We start from the raw sequence: 21,329 nt of genomic DNA, 5'->3' as shown, positions 1-21,329 counted from the left end.
ATACAGTTTAAATCAGGATTACACACAGAAAGCCAAACCAGGTCCATCGCATAAAGCATGCTTAGTGTAAAGCTGTCTTTTTTACCAGTGAAAATACTCAGACCCTAAAAGAAGGGAGATCCTACTTCCACCAGAAAATTCCAATTACTATTAATTCTTATGCCAGGAATTTATTTATTTAGTTCCTTGGCATATTTATGTAGGCCATATTATTTATATGCTCGAAAAATTAGAATATCGTGCAAAAGTCATTTTATTTCAGTAATGCAAATTAAAAGGAATCGCATTAATGCAGCTTAAAATTAGAATTTTGTGAAAAGGTTTAATATTCTAGGCTCAAAGTGTCACACTCTAGTCCGCTAACTAATCCATACCCCTGAGCAAAGGGTACCTCAAAATTGTGACTTTGGGGTTTCATAAGCTGTAAGCCATAATCATCCAAATTATAACAAGTAAAGGCTTGAAATATCTCACTTTGCATGTAATGAGTCTATGTCATATGTTAGTTTTCACCTTTTAAGATGCATAACTGAAATAAATGAACTTTGCACAATATTAAAATTTTTCGAGTTTCACCTGTATTTCCTCTCTGAGCTATGCATCAGCCTTCAGATTAATAATGACTGGAACAGATCTGTGCATACTGACAGAAATCAGTATGAGGGATGTTTATACCTTATAGCAGTACTGTACTTCTGCCCTCTAGTGGCAGCCTATGGGCTATAAACAGCTGTGCATTTTTGTTGAAAATATCATGCAAATAATCCTTGTTTCGAGCTGCCATTTTCTCTACTTAAGTGACAAGGAAGGAACAGTAGATGTGCCGACAATAAAACATAGGAGACAATACCATATAATAACGTGTACGCTCACACCCATACTACAAAGCCATGTGAAACACCATACACTGTGTGATCCGTGCAGGGGAATGTGCAAGCGAACACATTTCACATATTAAAAAAAGCTAAAGTTTGGAGCAAACATCTCACCAGGCACGGTTCCTATAATTTTTCACAGCGTAAATGCTTCCTACATCTGTATTTCAACATGTAGAAATTATAGCGCCAATGTCCGGTTAAGCTTTTCTTGCAGTGCAAGTTAAAGGGAATTTGTCACCTGCTTTTAGCATTTTAAGCTTTCAACATTGCCATGTTCAATAAAGTACCTTATTTCCTGCAGTGGTCTTCTTACTTTATTTTGTTTTGTCATTTTGATAAAAAAGCTCTTTTTCTGATATGCTAACTAAGCTCCAAGGTGCCCATGGGGGCGTTTTTTTCACTCTCTGGAGCCCAGTAACGCCCCCCTGCAGTGCCCAGCCCGCCTTAATTTGAAGCCCAAGAACGCCTCCTGATCCTGAAATAACCTCCCACAGCCCCGTCGCCACGTCATCTTCTACCTTCAAGAAATGCCCCGCTCTTCTTCCTGTCGGCCACCAGAAATCTCGCGCAGGCGCAGTACCGCCTGCGGCCTGCACGATCATCAAGCTCCTGAGACAACAGCGCTGAGCTTACGTCACTGGGCTCGGCGCATGCCCAGTGAGACTTTTGAGGCTGTTGCCCTCAGGAGCTTGATGATTGCGCAGCCTGCGTGAGATTTCTGGCGGCCGACAGGAAGAAGAACGGGGCATTTCTTGAAGGTAGAAGATGACGTGGCGACAGGGTGGAACCGTTTGCCGGGGCTGTGGGAGGTTATTTCAGGATCAGGAGGCGTTCTTGGGCTTCAAATTAAGGCGGGCTGGGCACTGCAGGGGGGCGTTACTGGGCTCCAGAGGGGGAAAAAAACGCTCCTCTGGGCACCTTGGAGCTTCATTAGCATATCAGAAAAAGAGCTTTTTTATCAAAATGACAAAACAAAATAAAGTAAGACGACCACTGCGGGAAATAAGGTCCTTTTTTGAACATGGCAATGTTGAAAGCTTAAAATGCTAAAAGCAGGTGACAGATTCCCTTTAAAGTGTACCTCAACTTATAAATAAAGTTTATTAAAACCTACTGTAAATGTCCTAAAATGATTTTTGTCTAAAATACAAAAAAAAAATTGTTTTCCTGAAGTTCAGGTGCCTATAGCGCTAGCCTATCTGTACTCTTGTATATCGTACTTCCAATAAATTTTGGGCTAAAAAACGATATCACAAACTGCCTCAAAAACTTCAGCTTTCTGTCCAAAAGAACTAGCCTTGATGACAGATGAACTTTAAAATAAGCAAACAGATGAACCTTACATTGTCTCTGATATTTGCTAAAAAGGAGTGTTGGTGTTGCACCAGGATATATGCAATTTGATTGCTACCTGTACATATGAGCACCTGTTGTGTACTGTGGTTGTAGGTGAACAGGTGCATAGCATAAAGCCTGCATATAACCGGCAAAATGAGTGACGCATGGAAGACTAAAGAATGTATTTACATGTGTTTTTTGTAGTTTTGATGTCATTTTTCAGTGATTTTCATTTTCCTTACACATTTTGGCAAACACAAATAAAACCTGTATTTTAACTTTAAAAAATCATACTATACTGCCATACCCATATACTTTCCGAACGTAGACACCTGGTACATTGTCAAAATGCCACCTAGAGGGAACTTTCTGTATAACATTATGCTCTGAACTCAGTAACACAGGAAGCTCTCAAGCACCCTCTAGTGGTAGCTGTGGGCACCCAACATGGTATCTTCTAAATCTGTCTATGCAGTGGATTTGGATCTAATTATCAGAAAACTAGAGCATCAAGCACTATAAAGGTATGTGGAGAAATGACCACACAATTTTAGGCCTAAACTACATGAAAATAAAAGGTGGAGCAATTCTGCATAATTGTTTAATTGTTCCTCTGCTGCATGTTGTTATGGTGTTTTCTAAAACCCATGCAAATTTGCATGAAGTCTAAATTTTTAACACTTAGGGCAAGGTGACTGAGTTGTAATACCACATTCAGCCATTACTAACAGTGCAGCACTGTTAATGGTTAACAATGAAGTGGATATGGCACTCTCCAGAGCCCCGCAGCCCCTAAAAACCGCTAATTGGCAGGGGTGCTGATAATATTGATGGCCATCAAGTCCTAGATACCCCTGTAGTCATGTTCTATATGTCAGTTATGATATTTAGAAGTAGCTTAAAGTAACACCACAGATTATACAGTTAAAGGGAGTCTGTCACCTCCATATGGCCATATACAGTGCTTACATTGCCCTATAGCACACCTATACATGAATGTAACGGTACCTTTGTCTTTCTCTTTAGACTTGCAGAAGCTGGAAAACCGAACTTTGATTAATATGCAAATGAGCACTTGCAAGTGCCCAGGGGCGGCGTTCACTGTGTTGGTGCCCAGGCTGCCCTGCCTTTTTTCATTGTTCCCCCGCCCCCAGCCTCTGCATATCAATCAAAGTTCGTTTTTCCAGCTTTTGCAAGTCTAAAGACAAAGACAAATGTACCATTACATTCATGTATAGGTGTGCCATTACAGTGCCGAGGCTATGTTTGTAAAAAGCAGCACACCGTCTCCCACACCAGGATTCGGTGCTACTTACTAACATCCCTATGTAGTACGCCGATTCCGAGTTTAGGGTGTCGGTTTAGGCAGTTAAGGTGTAGTAGCTACGCAGGCTCCTGATGAAGTGCACTAACTAGTTGCACGGAAACGCGTAGAGCCGTAGTTCAGTGTATGCAGGTGGGCTGATTGTTGAATGTACCTTGATCGACAGCAGCATTCACTTGTGTTGTCTACGCACCTACATTGGGGCTAGTGTTGGAGAGACGGCATAGCGTACTGCCGCTCCTCTCACTAACCGTACTGCCCAGTGATACACTTGTCACTGGTCAGTTTTTCTATGTATGCTGCGTGTGGTATCTCCTTTATTAATTTTGGGTATTTCAATACAGATACATCTCCCAGAGGTTATACCACACCTGTATTATTCCACCAGCACACATCATTATTTATAGGCAGCACCCTACCTCTCGGAGTACCATATCCGATTAATAGTGCGGTGGTTTTATATATATATTTTTACACATATTAGTCCGTTTATCTGGTTGTTATACCTTAGTGGTCCTCCAACACACCATAGTTGTGAGGGTCCCTGCTAATATATGACTAGGTTATACAATCTGGGTAGACGGTTTTGATTCAGTGTCCTATGATTATTGTAGGTTTTCACCCCATTCCACTTATAGCACTAATAAATCATTTATTATTTTTGCTCCTTTTTAACGTCCTTTCTACCAATATTTGTTCTGATATAGGTGTGCTATAGGGCAATGTAAGCACTGTATACGGCCATATGGAGGTGACAGACTCCCTTTAAGGAATTATTCACCTGTCCATTTTATGTCCATAAAAAACGGTTAGCAATTCATCCATGGGGAAGGGGGGGGGGCTATTTTAGTCTTCAACATGAATTAAAGTAGTGAATAGTAGTTACATTGTTGTGGATCAGTGGAAAAACAAAGATGTGTGAATAAATACATTAAAATCAACGGATATGTGTGCTGTCCAAAGAGAAATGATGTGTGAATACGCCTAAACACATCCATTGAAATCTATGGGTCTGTGAATACCACATACCACTGACATGGACAGCTTCAGTGTTCTGTCAGTGGTTTTCTTTTCACTGACCATTGCCTAGCAGCGCACATGAAAAACAGATGCCACATGGAGGGCAAAAACGGAGACCCTGACCATAAACTGACCCTTAAAGGACATATTCACAAATGAAACACTGACTGGACATGGATGTGTGAATAAGGCCTATAGAGGAGAAAATCATTTTCCAGGAATGGCCAACCCAGACACTCAATCAGGGTATGATCAGATGTACGAGTATGATTGGATTTCAATCCTTACACTCCGTGATGCACTTTAATGGAACAGGTCCTCTGCAGCCTCCCATACACCTGCACTTCTTCTGTGTCATCATTATATGAAGTCATAGCTCCAAGACCATCTGGATCTGTGAACAGATCGATTCGGCAAACACTATAATCCTAAAACGATAAAACTGATGATTACATTCCTTGTACTGAGCATACAGAATACACAATGCTCAGTGTGACCATGATCTAATAAGTGTGTATGTGCAGAATACCACATTGGATTGTAAAACTAGTTCTGACTTCACATCTGACCACATCGTCCAGGTATCAATAAACTGTCAGGAGCTGTTTCAAGAAGTAGGACTCTGGGAATCTGTAATTATTCAAATGGGAATCTACAGCTATCAAATGCTCTAAAACACACAAAATTACAAACCATATACTGTATTATAAAAATAACATACAATTAAGTCAAGCTCCTGTTTGGCGGGGGATTTACTGCTGGAGAATATTTACCAGGATTTATAACCAGCACTTTATTATATTATCTTTTAAATATAAAGCCTGCATATAATAATGTTTTAATGAAAAGACATACTTATACATAAAAAAGGACAGGTTGACAACCTGAAATTAGCATACAGCTAAAGCAGCTTTGTGAGTTCTTCCATGCTACCCTACCTGACAACAGCATGGGATAGAGGGCTAGACGCTGAACTCATGGATGTATAGTATTCTATATGATTTATTATTTTCTTGTAAAAAAGCTGTTTTAATGCTGATAACGCTCATAGAAAAAGCCTGTGAGTCCTGCCCTCACATAGTAATTACCAGCATTACTTGTTTGTGTGCAGGATTAACTGTCAATCACTATGTGTGGGTGGGAAGAAGTAGAACTCACAGACTTTCTCCATGAGTCCAGGCAGTAGATAATCAGCTTTTTACTTAGAAATACTGAATCAAATCATGAAAACTATATACCGCATCCTGTGTTCAGTCTCGTATAGGGTACAATAGCAGACCTGACAGAGATAGGGTACGATAGGAGACCTGGCAGAGATAGGGTACGATAGGAGACCTGGCAGAGATAGGGTACGATAGGAGACCTGGCAGAGATAGGGTACGATAGCAGACCTGACAGAGATAGGGTACAATAGCAGACCTGACAGAGATAGGGTACAATAGCAGACCTGACAGAGATAGGGTACGATAGGAGACCTGTCAGAGATAGGGTACGATAGGAGCCCTGTCAGAGATAGGGTACGATAGGAGCCCTGTCAGAGATAGGGTACGATAGGAGACCTGTCAGAGATAGGGTACGATAAGAGACCTGACAGATATAGGGTACGATAAGAGACCTGACAGAGATAGGGTACGATAGGAGACCTGGCAGAGATAGGGTACGATAGCAGACCTGACAGAGATAGGGTACGATAGCAGACCTGACAGAGATGGGGTACAATAGGAGACCTGACAGAGATAGGGTACGATAGGAGACCTGTCAGAGATAGGGTACGATAGGAGACCTGTCAGAGATAGGGTACGATAGGAGACCTGTCAGAGATAGGGTACGATAGGAGACCTGGCAGAGATAGGGTACGATAGGAGACCTGGCAGAGATAGGGTACAATAGCAGACCTGACAGAGATAGAGTACAATAGCCGGCCCAAAAGAGATAGGGTACAATGGCAGACCTGACAGACATCGGGTAAAATAGGAGACCTGAGAGAGATAGGGCACCATAGGAGACCTGACAGAGATAGGGTACAATACCAGACCTGACAGAGATAGGTTACAATAGGAGACCTGGCAGAGATGGGGTACGATAGGAGACCTGACAGAGATAGGGTACGATAGGAGACCTGACAGAGATAGGGTACAATAAGAGACCTGACAGAGATAGGGTATGATAAGAGACCTGACAGAGATAGGGTATGATAAGAGACCTGACAGAGATAGGGTATGATAAGAGACCTGATAGAGATAGAGTACAATAGCATATCTGACAGAGATGGGGTTCAATAAGAGACCTGACAGAGATAGAGTACAATAGCCGGCCCAACAGAGATAGGGTACAATGGCAGACCTGACAGACATCGGGTAAAATAGGAGACCTGAGAAAGATAGGGCACCATAGGAGACCTGACAGAGATAGGGTACAATGGCAGACCTGACAGACATCGGGTAAAATAGGAGACCTGAGAAAGATAGGGCACCATAGGAGACCTGACAGAGATAGGGTACAATACCAGACCTGACAGAGATAGGTTACAATAGGAGACCTGACAGAGATAGGTTACAAAAAGAGACCTGACAGAGATAGAGTACAATAGCAGACCCGACAGAGATATGGTACAATGGCAGACCTGACAGAGATAGGGTAAAATAGGAGACCTAACAGGGTCACTTTAAATAGTTGGTAAACTTTTTTACCTTTACTACTTGTCTTATAGAACCAATGACAAATGGTGATCGAGAATTTTCATCTTGGGATTCATCTCCCCATGGGCTAGTGACTTCTATGTCTCCTTCCTCCAGTGCTATGGTACGCCCCTCATAATTCGGAAGTTCATAAAGAATCCAGCTAATAAGAAAGAACAATAGACTCATTAATATAATGAATGACAGTTCATTCTCTTTACACCAGTGTTTCCCGACATGGGAACCACTGAAAACAGTTTTCACCCCTAGAGAACCTTAATGGAATTCCAGCTTAAAGGGAAACCTGCATCAAGTTTATGCTCTCCTCACTGATTGCAGCATAAAGTAGTGATAGACATGCTGATTTCCATGGTGTATTACTCATGAGCTAGAAGTAAATGGTTTCCAATAACCAGTAATATAATGATTACAGGCCAGGCCTGGAAAAGAGTCACGGCTATCTCAGAAGAGTCATGGTTAATCATGAGCTTCTGCTCGTCCCGCTCACCTGCTGATAATTGGCAGCTCTCTCCTAGGGAAAAAACTAATGGTATGTTCACACATTGGATTTTTAGAATGTTGTTCAGCAGGAAACAGAGTGGCATGTGCGCTGAAACCACCTCCCATTGTCTTCTATGGGAGGCCACGCTGCAGTTCATGCGGCCAAGGATTTCTCATGTGTAGTGATGAACGGCATAGGCAATAATCGTTTTCACGATATTTCACAAATTTTTCACATAATATTCTACATCGTCGCAAAGTGGCGATATTCGCGATTAAAATTTGCGATTAGAATATTCGCGATCAACACTACTCTTGTGCAGTTTTCCTGTTCATCTATTTAATGGAGCTAAACCAAGAGTGGGAATGCAGCACTGAAAATGAAAAATCATGGCAGAAACTACAGCGGTTTCTGCTGTGGGATACATAACGGATTTTTACACGGTCATGTGACCAAACCCAATGGATAAGACTGTGGATTATCTGTGAGCAGGAGCTCATGAATAACCATGACTCTTCTCAGAAAACCATGACTCTTTTCCAGGCTCAGGCATTAATATAATGCTGGTTCTCACCAACCACTTACTTTTAGCTCATGAGTGGCACACCGCTGAAATCAGCATTTCTGTCACTACCTCAGTGAGGGCAGCATAAAGTTGATGACAGGTTCCCTTTAAAGAAGCTTGGCGTAGGGGGAGGTAAAGCATTCTATCATTTCTGTTGAGTGCTATAATTTAGCTTAGATAGGTTTACTGCTTTGTAAAGTGGATGGACCTGTTTACTTCTAAGCTGCTCCCACTCCGCCCACTACAGCTGTGTCTGCGAGGAAGCTGCTCAGCTATTGATGGTCTATCCTGAGGATAGATAGGCTATCAATATTAAAATTCTGAAAAACCCCTTTAAGGAACTCCAGCATACCTTCCAACTTTTGAAAGTTGCAAGGAGAGACAATATGTGCGGCGCGCATCGCTTCACTTTTTTTTTTTATACTAGGCCACGCCTCTACCCAAAGCATAATTACTGACTCTGCAGCAGCTGGGGATTGGTTAGGTGAGTGTAAGTGCCTTTATTTCTTTACAGCAAGTGGAGCCCCTGGGACAATTCTTTTCTTGCGCTTCAATATCCATTTAAATATAAGCACATAAATAATCAGATTATAGATATTTTAAGGTCCAAATAATGGAGTAATGGTCTAATATACAGCTAGAAACCATACAGATAGTTTAGTAAGGAGCAATTTAGTAAATGTATTAAGGCACATTTATGCATTAATTCCCCAGGTCAAAAAGAGGGACATTTAAGGATCAAAGAGGGACAGAGTGACTTGGGTCAAAAAGAGGGGCTGTCCCTCCAAAAGAGGGACACTTGGGAGGCATGCTCCAGGGTTCCTGGGAACCATAGCTGAATGTATTAAATTGGCCAGAACTAAGATGAAAGCCCAGTTTAGTAAAGTACAGCAGAGCTGTCACACAAATGCCTCCTTATTATCATGAGATTCCTGCAAAGCTATGGTGACCAATAAGGCTGTATAATAAATGCTGTGAGATAGCCCCACAGACCCTTGAGCATAGTCATAAAGAGTTCCACTTTTAGGCTAGGTCTACACGACGACATGTGAAGCACCAATGTCGCGCGACAATTTTTATAATGGTAGCCTATGGTGTCGCAATGCAACATGCTGCGACTGCGACGCGACAGTCGCAGAAAAATCCATCTCGAATGGATTTTTTGCGACTGTCGCGTCGCAGTCACAGCATGTCGCAGTGCGACACCATAGGCTACCATTATAAAAATTATGGTGCGACATTGGTGAGACAAATGTCGTCGTGTAGACCTAGCCTTAAACCCGTATGAAAATGTGTTTACCCAAAATATGCATATTATTAGCTATTACTACCACTGTTTTCTTATTGAACAACATGCATGCTCAGCCGAGCCAAAAGTGTATGTGTATGGGGGAGACAGGCAGCTCAGCGAACAGTAAGTAATGAGTAAAGCTACCCTTAGTTAGGTCCTGTATACAAGACATAAGCTTCAGGGTATGTTCAGCTGCTAAATCCATATTCAAAACTCACCAACAGTTTCCCCATTGATTTTAATGTTAAAAACTCCACCTTGTGCACACAGAGTGTAATAGTAGAGGTTTTTCTTCAGTATCTGATTTGAAAAACACTTGAGAAGTGACATGTTACTTCTTGGAAGCAGATTTGCTTGTGGATTTCACAGGCGTCAATGAGGAAGCAGAGAAACTTCAACCAAATGCTTTTCTAATATTTGTAAAAATTCCTCTAAAACCTCCTCCAAATGAGAAATTTGCCACAAAAAAACACCCTGTTTTCAGCTAGTAATGTGCTACTAAACTCCTGCTGATTATGTTGTGTGAACTTTGCCTCTGGCTCCATGACATGTAGGGTGTGTACTATGACACATTTATTATAGCGTGACACTGATACAGCGCATGTCCTGCGCCTCATTAGCAAGTCTAGTATAAACCTTACTACTGCGCAGTTGTCATCTAGATTCCACACAATGGTAAATGGTTCCCATCTAGTCTGTGAATACTAATAATAAGGTACACATTATGATGTTTCTAGGCACATTTGGCATCCAATATACAAAAACTGAAATGATTAAAAGAGCAATCCTTATGAAGGTGTCATTTCTTACCATCCTCGTATGGTTTTAATAAATATAGTAGGTGAAAGCTTCCAAGAAGTACAATCAATGATATCAGAAAAGATTTCAAACATAGCATCTCCATGCTCAGGCTCTGTAAAGATTATCACCTGCAGAAAGTTAAGCATAAAAATAATAAATGTGAGGTCATTTAAAGTAACAATTCATTTTATAGCTAGCATAAGAAAGTATTCACGTTACCTTTCCTGGTCTAGGGTTGATTTTCTCTGAATGGTTCAAGGAAAATCCCTAATATAAATAATGCAAAAAATATTTGAATTAATTCAATAAGAAAATAAATAAATAAATATTTTCCATTCCATTGTTTACAGCAAATATAGGTTTCATGGACTGTAGTTACATCTCCTAGCCTGCAGATGTCACTGTCCCCATTATGGCATGCTAATCATATATGTAAACATACAGACCTTCCCATAGAAATGTGTACACATGGCACATGGATACACGGAAGCGAACAGTAACCGCAGTGCCTTGATATTTGTGTATTGTGTGCCAAGGAGGGGGTAATCAATCTAGCTAGTAATCGGGAACCTATAAATGCTGATTTTAAAGTTCATGGAAACTTCTGAGTCTATCTTTAGCTTTCTGGTCTTTTAAAAGATATAGCTGTGAGACATGTTCTCTCATAAACAGACAGATCCAAAGAGATTGGTTATGTCACTGACCAGATGATGCAGCCTAAGGGACTACTTCAAAAAAACGAAATATCAGTGAATTTCCATTGAAAGATGGGTATTTTTAATTTATTTTTCACAAAATAACCAATATTAAGAAACATATGCGGGGAAGGGGGGGGGCAGGAAGAACGAGTGGTGGATAGGGGTGGTTGCAGCTCTGCCGTTGATAATTGAACACACGGATCACAGTGGCCATCCTCACACAGATACCCACTAGGGCCATGGAGTGACAGGAGGGTGTACATTCTCTTCCATCGCAGCACGCCCTGGTGTTGGGGCTCCTGTCTGGTGGTAGTTGAGGTGCCCTTGGTGTTATGTGTTTTTTGCAGAGTGCAAGGCAGGAGTGTGGAAGCAGATGCAAATGGTGATGGAGTTAGTAGCCAAGCTAGTTGGTGCAACTAAACAAGTCTTTTTACTAAAGTACACAATAGGAGTAGTAGCACATCCAACAGTATTGAGGCGCAGTTCCAAGCAAATCACAGTGCAATTCTTCCCCAATAGCAATATATGGATAGCAGCAATGATCTGAGTTGTTGTACTGTCTTTCTGACATCTCTTTGCAGAACCTTAGGCATGCAATTGAGGTTCTGGGTATGTGTTCTGCAATTTCTGTGCTAAGGGGTACAGAATTAATATACAGCTGGCCAAAACGTCTCTTAGAGTGCATTAGCAATATTCCCTCTCTCATCAGCAAAGTCTCTTCCTGCCATAAACAAGCCCAATTCTTGCCGACAGACTCTAATGCAAAGCCTTGTAGATTCTGGACCTTCAAGTTTCTTTACTCTCGGAAGCACTTTGGGAGCTCTGATGAACTTGTACCACATAGGTCCTCTCTCTTCCTCAGCTAAGCACAGACTCTCAACTGGCTGACTAACCAGGGGGCGGAACCAAGTCCATCTCCTGGCAACCTAAAGAGGTTGAGTCAAGGTGTTAACCCTGACTTATCCATACAACGCTGTTGGATATACAAATTTAGCAAATCAGAACATTTCAATTATTACAACAATGAATCTTTTGCACTGATCCTATTCTATTTTGAGTGACTTGAAATATTCAAGTCACTCAAACCATGCTTGAGAATGAAAAACTGCATTTGGTGGGTTCTGAAAAGTACCTTAGGGTATTTCACATGTTCATTGAGCTGAGATGCGTACATTCTCTGCAAGTCTAAACATAAAGGCTTTCATATTTAACAATATTGAAAGAAGAATGTGGGTTGTAATGGTAACAGAAAGAATGTATATGTAAGGTAAGTGAAATCTTGGGGAAATTTAAGGAACAAAAAAAGGTAATATTTTAATGTATGAAAAATTGCCTCCACTCCTAACCACATGTTACTTGTAGCCTGGTGGTGTTAGAACTTATTATATGAAGAGGCTATAAGTAAAGTTTGCAGATATATACAGTGATTACAAAAAATAGCTTAAGGTAATTTTATTTTAATATTTGTGAACTACAAATGGTTTAGCATTGAGTTGAGAGCTGTTCACGTGTGTGGGTGGAACTTTTACCTGATTCTACTTTTCAGCAAATTCCATTTCTATTCCCAAATCACTGACTCATTCAATGAACAGCTCCATTAGGTTACAGTCACATGTACGTTGACATTTCAATGGGATTCTATTTTTTTAAATTAAAAAATAGTGCAGCCTGCATGCAACGTGGTCCATCTGATGCCACTGGTGTTAGTCATGTATTGGATAGGACCCCTAAAAGGAGTCTTTGGTCAGGTGACCGTGGTTCGATTTTTGTTACAATCTCCTGAGGGCCCTATGGGGAAAAAAATCTGGTTCTTTGACACTGTGTTGTGGTTTACATTTATAATGGAAACTGTCAGCAAGTTGTGAACAGAGCCTTAGATCTTGGGCATATGGTTTCTCATTGCAGAAACTGCCAGTAGGTATGGGGAGTCTTACAGGCAGTGCACCCTGTAATGCAAGTTAACGATCCTCTAGAAAACGGTCTCTCTAATGCCACCCATAGGTACATAGCTACCCTGTAGATAAATGTCTGACCCATTAAAGAGCCTTGTAACACGGCTAGAAATGTTAGCCAACTCAGAATTTGACCCCCATCTGTAGAAGGCTGTTTTGGGGGTTCTAGCCTCTCATCAGGTACATAGCAGGATGCTGGTTGAAAAGCATTTGACTTCGTTCTCAAGGGTGATGTTTCTGCTTGTGGAGACCCCCAAGAGACTAAGGCTAGTTTCACACTAGTGTTAAAATCTTCCAGCAGGCTGTTCAGGCAGAGGAACAGCCTGTCGGAGTTCATCGTATCCGTCATAGCCCGATACTGCCAGCAACCGGACAGCTATCTCCTGGGATAGGTGCGGTGTAGTCAGGGCCGGTGCAAGGATTTTTGCCGCCCTAGGCAAGATAAAAATTGCCGCCCCCCCCCCCCTTATCAGATGATCTGCCCATATCATGACATCACATATGTTCCACCCCTTTCTCAGCTTTTAAATTAAAAGAACTGCTATGTTTCCCTTACGGTTAATCCAGCTTCTTGTAGCTGTCCCTTTTTGCGGAACGGAATTGCGGGCCCGGATCCGCAATTCCAATCCTGAAAAAAATAGAACATGTCCTATTCTTGTCCGCAATAGCGGACAAGAATAGGCATATTCTCTTAGTGCCGGCAATGTGCGGTCCGCAAAATGTGGAACGCACATTGCCGCTGTCCGTGTTTTGTGGATCCGCAAAACACACACGGATGTGTGAATGGGCCCTAAATGTGAGGTAAATTAGTTTCCAATGTAATATTAATAACTAAACAATTAAATAATAAACATATTGCATTGTCTACTTACCACCAGAACAATAAGATGATCTGGTCTCTGGCTGCAGTCTGACTCTTGGTCTGGCTCTGGGGACTCCCTTGTCACTCTCTTCTCCCCCCCTCCCTTGTCATTCTCATTCTACCCCCCCCTCCCTTGTCACTCTCATTCTACCCCCCCTGTCACTCTCATTCTACCCCCCCTCCCTTGTCACTCTCATTCTACCCCCCCCTCCCTTGTCACTCTCATTCTACCCCCCCTTGTCACTCTCATTTTACACCCCCCTCCTCCCTTGTCACTCTCATTTTACACCCCCTCTTGTCACTCTCATTTTACACACCCCCTCCTCCCTTGTCACTCTCATTTTACACCCCCCCTCCTCCCTTGTCATTCTCATTTTACACCCCCCTTGTCACTCTAATTTTACACCCCCCTCCCTTGTCACTCTCATTTTACCCCCCCCTTGTCACTCTCATTTTACGCCCCCCGTCACTCTCATTTTACGCCCCCCCGTCACTCTCATTTTACGCCCCCCCGTCACTCTCATTTTACACACCCCCCCCCGTCACTCTCATTTTACACCCCCCCTTGTCACTCTCATTTTACCCCCCCCCTTGTCACTCTCATTTTACACCCCCCCTTGTCACTCTCATTTTACACCCCCCCTTGTCACTCTCATTTTACACCCCCCCTTGTCACTCTCATTTTACACCCCCCCCTTGTCACTCTCATTTTACACCCCCCCCCTTGTCACTCTCATTTTACACCCCCCCTTGTCACTCTCATTTTACACCCCCCCCTTGTCACTCTCATTTTACACCCCCCCCCTTGTCACTCTCATTTTACACCCCCCCCCCCTTGTCACTCTCATTTTACACCCCCCTCCCCCTCCCTTGTCACCTCTAGTGTAGCGTGGCCGAGCTCTGTTCGGTCCGCGGTACAGGAGCATTTGTTTCTTGTACCCGGCCGGACTGAAAGGAAGTGCACACTAAGTGAGCACTTCCTGTCAGTCCGGCCGGGTACAGGAAACAAAAGCTCCTGTACCGCGGACCGAACAGAGCTCGGCCACGCTACACTAACGACAGCAGTAGCACAGAGCAGACACAGCAGGCTGCGCAGCACTGAGCCGGAGATTCTTTAGAGCGGCAAGCGCTCAGGAGGCGCAGCATGAGGGGCGCCGCTGGCCGGCCGCCCGAACTTATATAACCAACTTTCTTTTTTTTACACCGCAAAAGGGCACCCCCTGCTAGATGGTGCCCTAGGCGACTGCCTAAGTCGCCTTACTGGTGGCGCCGGCCCTGGGTGTAGTTGGCAGCTGACCCACAGGGGTCAAGGACTACAGTGCAAATACCAGAAGCTCAGAATACAGAAAATGCACCAAAATAGAGGAAAACCTCAGGTATGGTCTGAACAGTCACTATGACTTGAATGCAGGTTTCTGAGATCCAGACAGCACACTTGAAGCATAGATGGTGGGAGACATAGGATAAACAGGCAGGCAGAGTGAAAGTGAGGATAAATACAAGACAGAAGTGCATACCCTGGTCCTTTAAGAGGCTGGAGGTGAACAAGCATGTGCCCCAATTAGACAGAGGCTGAAACACAAGGCAAAAGCATGGAGGCAGCAGCGTGGTGAGTAGTGCGGGTATCATAATCACAGTGGAGAGCAGAGCAGTGGAGGACATAGTCAGCTGCCTTAAAGGGGGTTTGTCACTTCAGCAAATAGCATGTAGAGAAAGTTAATACAAGGCACTTACTAATGTATTGTAATTATCAATATTGCTTCCTATTCTGGCTAGATTAATTTTTCCATCACATTATACACTGCTCATTTCCATGGTTACAACAACCCTGCAATCCATCAGCAGTGGCCGTGTTTGCACACTATAGGAAAAAATGTCGACCTCTCTGGTGACCGGGACCGAGAAAGCTCACATAGGCTGGTGCTTTTTCCTGTAGTGTGCAAGCACGGCCACCGCTGATGGATTACAGGGTGGTCATAACCATGGAAACGAGCAGTGCACAATGTGATGGAAAAATGAATCCAGCCAGCAAGGAGGCAATATGGATAATCACAATACATTAGTAAGTGCCTTGTAATAACTTTCTCTACATAATAAATGTGTTTAACAGTGACACAACCCCTTTAACAATTGAATCATCTTTCATCCTTCCATCAAAATGCTCAACAAGACAGTGAACTGATTTCTACCATATGTATTTTGTATACATTGGCCCAGATTTACTGTTAGACATGTCTTCTATGCCTCCTTGACGAGCACTAAATGTGACTTTTTGAGCAAAATTCTGCCACTTTTGTGCCATATCGATTATGAGTAAGGATTTCCTATTGACACAACAGGAGGTGCATTAAAGACCCATCTTTCCTTTATTCAATCTTCATACTCAAGCTTAATAACATGTATACTGAGGAAGCTGAACTTCCTGTCCCATCCCAATGTTTCGGGGGACACGACCCCTTATACGTGCTTTATGATAGGATGTAACTATGCATTTAAATAGGCTAAACATTACTGGGTCAATAACTAACCAATATATACTTATATACAATTAAAAACTCATAATAAAATGATTATAAGAATACCTTAAAGCCGAACACTTCATTTAATCCTTTCAGTGCGATCATGTCCATCATAACCCGTTCCAATAGTCTTTTCTTGTTCTCTTCCTGGCAGTCAGCAATATTTATAGGTACAAGACAGCCCTTTTCAAATTGTCCTGCTGATGGTTCATCTCTATACAACGTGTCATTAACATAGCGTCACCAAATTAATGTTTCCTTCTAATTGCCATTCCAGTTGGAAGAAAATGTTAATTAGTTTGGTGAAGCTATGTTAATGAGACATTGTATAGAGATGAAACATCTGGGTTCTATGATTTTATTATCTGAGTTCTTAATTGTGCTATCTTTTCTATTAATATGTCTATATGAGTATATATTTGTTAGATCTTACACAATGATGTTAGCCTTTATAAATGTATAGTTCCCTCCCATCATGAGTAAGCGAGCGTTCCACCGAAACATTGCGTGAGATAGGACAGGAAACTGGGCATCCTTGGTATACGCAGGGGCGTAACGATCGCAGTCCACAACCTGCCGCAAGTGATTTTAATTTTTAATGGTTTAATGGCCAGTCGGGTCGGGCCCGGCCTCTGTACCTGGCTGGCGCCGCAGCACTGCACAGATTAGTTACCCCCTGCCCTGCTAACCACTACCCCCGGCCCTGCCCCCACCCATGGCAGTGCGGCACAGTGGCATGCCGACACGGCACTGGCAGCAAATCCTTCATAGGGGCCCGGCCTCGAGGGCAATATCATGTAATATAAGGGCAAAATGCAAAAAATGAAAAAAAAATTAAATATATACAGAGGGGGGCAAAAAATGAAATCTATACAGAAGGGGCAAAATGGATATATATATATATATATATATATATATATACAGAGGGGGGGCAAAATGGATATATATACAGAGGGGGCAAAATGGATATATACACAGAGGGGGCAAAATGGATATATATACACAGAGGGGGCAAAATGGATATATATATACAGAGGGGGCAAAATATCAAAAATAAAATTAATAACAAAAATTAAACACCTACCTCTTCTATGTAATATTCTACTACAACGCATTCAAACCTATAGTGGCCGAGAGTCCGGGGGGGGGGGGGGGTGCCCAATTCAAAGTTTGCCCTGGGGCCCAAAGAACTTTAGTTACGCCACTGGGTATATGCCACTGTGTTATAAAGCTTAAATATGAAGATTCAATAAACGAAAGACGACACTTTACAGTACCTCCTGTAGTGTAAGTAGGGAATCCTCACTCATAATCGATTATGGCACTTATGGTATGACTGCCCTTACTTGGACGTTGTTCGTTTGAGCATAGTGAAGCTCCGCAGTTTGCAGCCGGCTAAGGCTTCTTTCACACTGGAGTTAGGACTGTCCGCCAGGCTATTCCGGCAGGAAAACAGCCTGCCGGAGCCGTACTTGCGTTTGCACACATGTGCTGCCGGAAGTCCGCCCTGGCCCCATTCACTATAATGGGGAAGGGCCGCTGATGTGGCCACAGCACAGCAAATACATAAAGTGAATCAACAAGGTAAAAGAGGAGAGAATATTTAACCACCTCAGCCCCCATAGCTTAAACACCCTGAAAGACCAGGCCACTTTTTACACTTCTGACCTACACTACTTTCACCGTTTATTGCTCGGTCATGCAACTTACCACCCAAATGAATTTTACCTCCTTTTCTTCTCACTAATAGAGCTTTCATTTGGTGGTATTTCATTGCTGCTGACATTTTTACTTTTTTTGTTATTAATCGAAATTTAACGATTTTTTTGCAAAAAAATTAAATTTTTCACTTTCAGTTGTAAAATTTTGCAAAAAAAAACGACATCCATATATAAATTTTGCTCTAAATTTATTGTTCTACATGTCTTTGATAAAAAAAAAATGTTTGGGTAAAAAAAAAATGGTTTGGGTAAAAGTTATAGCGTTTACAAACATGGTACAAAAATGTGAATTTCCGCTTTTTGAAGCAGCTCTGACTTTCTGAGCACCTGTCATGTTTCCTGAGGTTCTACAATGGCCAGACAGTACAAACACCCCACAAATGACCCCATTTCGGAAAGTAGACACCCTAAGGTATTCGCTGATGGGCATAGTGAGTTCATAGAACTTTTTATTTTTTGTCACAAGTTAGTGGAAAATTATGATTTTTTTTTTGATTTTTTTTTTGATTTTTTTTTTCTTACAAAGTCTCATATTCCACTAACTTGTGACAAAAAATAAAAACTTCCATGAACTCACTATGCCCATCAGCGAATACCTTGGGGTGTCTTCTTTCCAAAATGGGGTCACTTGTGGGGTAGTTATACTGCCCTGGCATTCTAGGGGCCCAAATGTGTGGTAAGGAGTTTGAAATCAAATTCTGTAAAAAATGGCCGGTGAAATCCGAAAGGTGCTCTTTGGAATGTGGGCCCCTTTGCCCACCTAGGCTGCAAAAAAGTGTCACACATGTGGTATCTCCGTATTCAGGAGAAGTTGGGGAATGTGTTTTGGGGTGTCATTTTACATATACCCATGCTGGGTGAGAGAAATATCTTGGCAAAAGACAACTTTGTATAAAAAAATGGGAACCCCAAAACACATTCCCCAACTTCTCCTGAATACGGAGATACCAGATGTGTGACACTTTTTTGCAGCCTAGGTGGGCAAAGAAAGGGGCCCATATTCCAAAGAGCACCTTTCGGATTTCACAGGTCATTTTTTACAGAATTTGATTTCAAACTCCTTACCACACATTTGGGCCCCTAGAATGCCAGGGCAGTATAACTACCCCACAAGTGACCCCATTTTGGAAAGAAGACACCCCAAGGTATTCGCTGATGGGCATAGTGAGTTCATGGAAGTTTTATTTTTTGTCACAAGTTAGTGGAATATGAGACTTTGTAAAAAAAATAAAATAAAATAAAAAATCATCATTTTCCACTAACTTGTGACAAAAAATAAAAACTTCCATGAACTCACTATGCCCATCAGCGAATACCTTGGGGTGTCTTCTTTCCAAAATGGGGTCACTTGTGGGGTAGTTATACTGCCCTGGCATTCTAGGGGCCCAAATGTGTGGTAAGGAGTTTGAAAATCAAATTCTGTAAAAAATGGCCGGTGAAATCCGAAAGGTGCTCTTTGGAATGTGGGCCCCTTTGCCCACCTAGGCTGCAAAAAAGTGTCACACATCTGGTATCTCCGTATTCAGGAGAAGTTGGGGAATGTGTTTTGGGGTGTCATTTTACATATACCCATGCTGGGTGAGATAAATATCTTGGTCAAATGCCAACTTTGTATAAAAAAATGGGAAAAGTTGTCTTTTGCCAAGATATTTCTCTCACCCAGCATGGGTATATGTAAAATGACACCCCAAAACACATTCCCCAACTTCTCCTGAGTACGGAGATACCACATGTATGACACTTTTTTGCAGCCTAGGTGGGCAAAGGGGCCCATATTCCAAAGAGCACCTTTCGGATTTCACCGGTCATTTTTTACACATTTTGATTTCAAACTTCTTACCACACATTTGGGCCCCTAGAATGCCAGGGCAGTATAACTAGCCCACAAGTGACCCCATTTTGGAAAGAAGACACCCCAAGGTATTTCGTGATGGGCATAGTGAGTTCATGGAAGTTTTTATTTTTTGTCACAAGTTAGTGGAATATGAGACTTTGTAAGGGAAAAAAATAAAATAAAAAAATCATCATTTTCCGCTAACTTGTGACAAAAAATATAAAATTCTAGGAACTCGCCATGCCCCTCATGGAATACCTTGGGGTGTCTTCTTTCCAAAATGGGGTCACTTGTGGGGTAGTTATACTGCCCTGGAATTTTCCAGGGGCCCTAATGTGTGGTAAGTAGGTAAATGACCTGTGAAATCCTAAAGGTGCTCTTTGGAATGTGGGCCCCTTTGCCCACCTAGGCTGCAAAAAAGTGTCACACATGTGGTATCGCCGTATTCAGGAGAAGTTGGGCAATGTGTTTTGGGGTGTCTTTTTACATATACTCATGCTGGGTGAGAGAAATATCTTGGCAAAAGACAACTTTTCCCATTTTTTTATACAAAGTTGGCATTTGACCAAGATATTTATCTCACCCAGCATGGGTATATGTAAAATGACACCCCAAAACACATTGCCCAACTTCTCCTGAGTACGGCGATACCAGATGTGTGACACTTTTTTGCAGCCTAGATGCGCAAAGGGGCCCACATTCCTTTTATGAGGGCATTTTTAGACATTTGGATCCAAGACTTCTTCTCACGCTTTAGGGCCCCTAGAATGCCAGGGCAGTATAAATACCCCACATGTGACCCCATTTTGGAAAGAAGACACCCCAAGGTATTCAATGAGGGGCATGGCGAGTTCATAGAAATTAATTTTTTTTGGCACAAGTTAGCAGAAATTGATTTTTTTTTTTTTCTCACAAAGTCTCCCTTTCCGCTAACTTGGGACAAAAATTTCAATTTTTCATGGACTCAATATGCCCCTCACGGAATACCTTGGGGTGTCTTCTTTCCGAAATGGGGTCACATGTGGGGTATTTATACTGCCCTGGCATTCTAGGGGCCCTAAAGCGTGAGAAGAAGTCTGGAATATAAATGTCTAAAAAATTTTATGCATTTGGATTCCGTGAGGGGTATGGTGAGTTCATGTGAGATTTTATTTTTTGACACAAGTTAGTGGAATATGAGACTTTGTAAGAAAAAAAAAAAAAATTTCCGCTAACTTGGGCCAAAAAAATGTCTGAATGGAGCCTTACAGGGGGGTGATCAATGACAGGGGGGTGATCAATGACAGGGGGGTGATCAGAGAGTCTATATGGGGTGATCACCCCCCTGTCATTGATTACCCCCCTAT

At 42.2% G+C, this 21,329-nt stretch overlaps 1 protein-coding gene across 3 annotated transcripts in view; it reads right to left on the bottom strand.

The window, feature by feature from the left end:
• The window catches only part of CRYBG1 (crystallin beta-gamma domain containing 1), a 349,280-nt gene that overhangs the window by 22,054 nt on the left and 305,897 nt on the right, over positions 1–21,329 (bottom strand). For all 3 annotated transcript variants that reach the window (XM_040428824.1, XM_040428823.1, XM_040428825.1), the window contains 4 exons: positions 10,617–10,664; positions 10,407–10,525; positions 7,251–7,401; positions 4,849–4,988 (listed from right to left, as the gene is read on the bottom strand). In XM_040428824.1, coding sequence (XP_040284758.1) covers positions 4,849–4,988; positions 7,251–7,401; positions 10,407–10,525; positions 10,617–10,664 — 458 coding nt within the window. The remainder of the gene's footprint in view (positions 1–4,848; positions 4,989–7,250; positions 7,402–10,406; positions 10,526–10,616; positions 10,665–21,329) is intronic.

The sequence above is a fragment of the Bufo bufo genome, chromosome 4 (genome assembly GCF_905171765.1).
Source record: "Bufo bufo chromosome 4, aBufBuf1.1, whole genome shotgun sequence".
Taxonomy (NCBI): domain Eukaryota; kingdom Metazoa; phylum Chordata; class Amphibia; order Anura; family Bufonidae; genus Bufo; species Bufo bufo.
This window is presented reverse-complemented; position numbering and strand designations above follow the sequence as displayed.